At 41.6% G+C, this 1,564-nt stretch overlaps 1 protein-coding gene across 1 annotated transcript; it reads left to right on the top strand.

Annotated features, from left to right (window-relative positions):
* The first annotated feature begins 51 nt into the window (after positions 1 to 51).
* On the top strand, positions 52 to 1,101 carry LOC129571312 (zinc finger and SCAN domain-containing protein 32-like). Its single transcript, XM_055451087.1, has one exon. The coding sequence runs from the start codon at positions 52 to 54 to the stop codon at positions 1,099 to 1,101; it is 1,050 nt and encodes a 349-aa protein (XP_055307062.1).
* The last annotated feature ends 463 nt before the right edge of the window (positions 1,102 to 1,564 follow it).

Here is a 1,564-nt window from a genome sequence, read left to right as displayed (position 1 = left end):
ACAGTAGACGTTGGCGTCAACCACTCGATTCAGCTCGAGGAGAAGGTTATCATGGATGGTGATTCAATTGAAATCAAATCAGAGCCCGATGTCAAAGACGAGCCGGAGGCTGCTGATTACGTTTACATGGTGTCGATTCCGAATCAACATCGAGTGCAACACGTCAAGTTGGAACTAGCCGATGATACAAGCAATGGACTTCAAAGCGATGGATCGCCTGGAATCAACGAGTTCGAATGGATTCATATCGAACCAGAGCCTAAAGCTGAAGAGGTGGAAAAAGCTGATTGCAAGCCAGAAGAAAGCAAAAAATCACAGCCAAGCGGTGATGGCTCAGGCAAGAGAAACATTGACGTCAAACAGGCTAAAAAGCAGAATCGCGATGGTCACAAAACACTGGCTGCCAAATTGAAGTCAATCGAAGCGACAGGCAGAGCCAGATCGGTCATCATTGCATCTCACAAAAAGCGATCAGCTGCAAAAAAAAACAAGAAACAACACAAGTGCCCGACGTGTGATCATGTCGCATCACGGCCATGCAATTTGAAGACGCATATGTTGACGCACACTGGCGAGAAGCCGTTCCCGTGCAACATCTGTGACAAACGATTCACACAAACATCGAACCTTCAAACACATTTGAAAACACACCCCGATGAATATCCGTTCAGCTGTTCAGTTTGTCTCAAGCGGTTCGCTCAGAATGATGAAAGATTGGAGCATGAAGTCACTTGCGATGGGCGACACTACGAATGCCACTTGTGCAAGAAATTCTCTACTCCACACAAGGTTTATTTGAAGATTCATATGCGTGTGCACACCGGCGTAAGACCTTTCCGATGCAGCCTTTGCTCCAAGAAATTCACACGAAAGGCACATTTGAAAGGTCATACAAAACTTCACACAAATTCTCGTCCGGTGAAATTCCAATGTTTGGTTTGCGCCCGAAACTTCTCTCAAGAGATGGAAAAGCAGCAACATGAATCGAAGTGCCAAAGTCGACGTTACGAATGTTACTTGTGCAAGAGCTACGTGACATCTCGTAAATGTGGTATGATGTCACATATTAGTGCTCACCGGTGTCAAACCATTCCGATGTGAAGTGTGCAAAAAATGCTTCGCGCTGAAATTCAATCTTACGCGCCATCTAAAACACAATCATAAATAATGTAATACTTGATCAAATTGATCAAAGTTGAAAATCTATAGTGAAACAACACTTATACCTTCAATCGACTTCGCAGCATACAATGGAAACAACCAAATTCGGATTTAGATTCAATTCTGACAAATAACCTGGAACTAATTCATAGTGAAGTTGTTAAAAGTCTTAGATCCTTAGTGTGGTCCCAGTCAATGGACGGACCTTCTATACTTTTCAATAAAAAAAATATTAGAAAATCTAAATTGAACGAATTATAACTTTTCAATTCTATGTTTTTAGAATTAGAACCAACATTAACTGGAAATTAAGTACAGAAGAATTTATTGCTTTGTTCTATTACATATTCTTCTTCAGAGAATTTCAAACGACTTCCTAACGGACTGTCCCTTGGCGTGCAAA

Source organism: Sitodiplosis mosellana, unplaced genomic scaffold, assembly GCF_009176505.1.
Source record: "Sitodiplosis mosellana isolate CC-2019 unplaced genomic scaffold, AAFC_SMos_1.0 Smas_scaffold_1960, whole genome shotgun sequence".
In the NCBI taxonomy this organism is placed as follows: domain Eukaryota; kingdom Metazoa; phylum Arthropoda; class Insecta; order Diptera; family Cecidomyiidae; genus Sitodiplosis; species Sitodiplosis mosellana.
The sequence above is the reverse complement of the archived record's forward strand: the minus strand, read 5'-3'. Positions and strand labels throughout refer to the sequence as shown.

Excerpts from the sequence above, each read along its gene's own strand:
- LOC129571312 (XM_055451087.1), top strand. The coding sequence starts at position 52 with ATGGATGGTGATTCAATTGAAATCAAATCAGAGCCCGATGTCAAAGAC.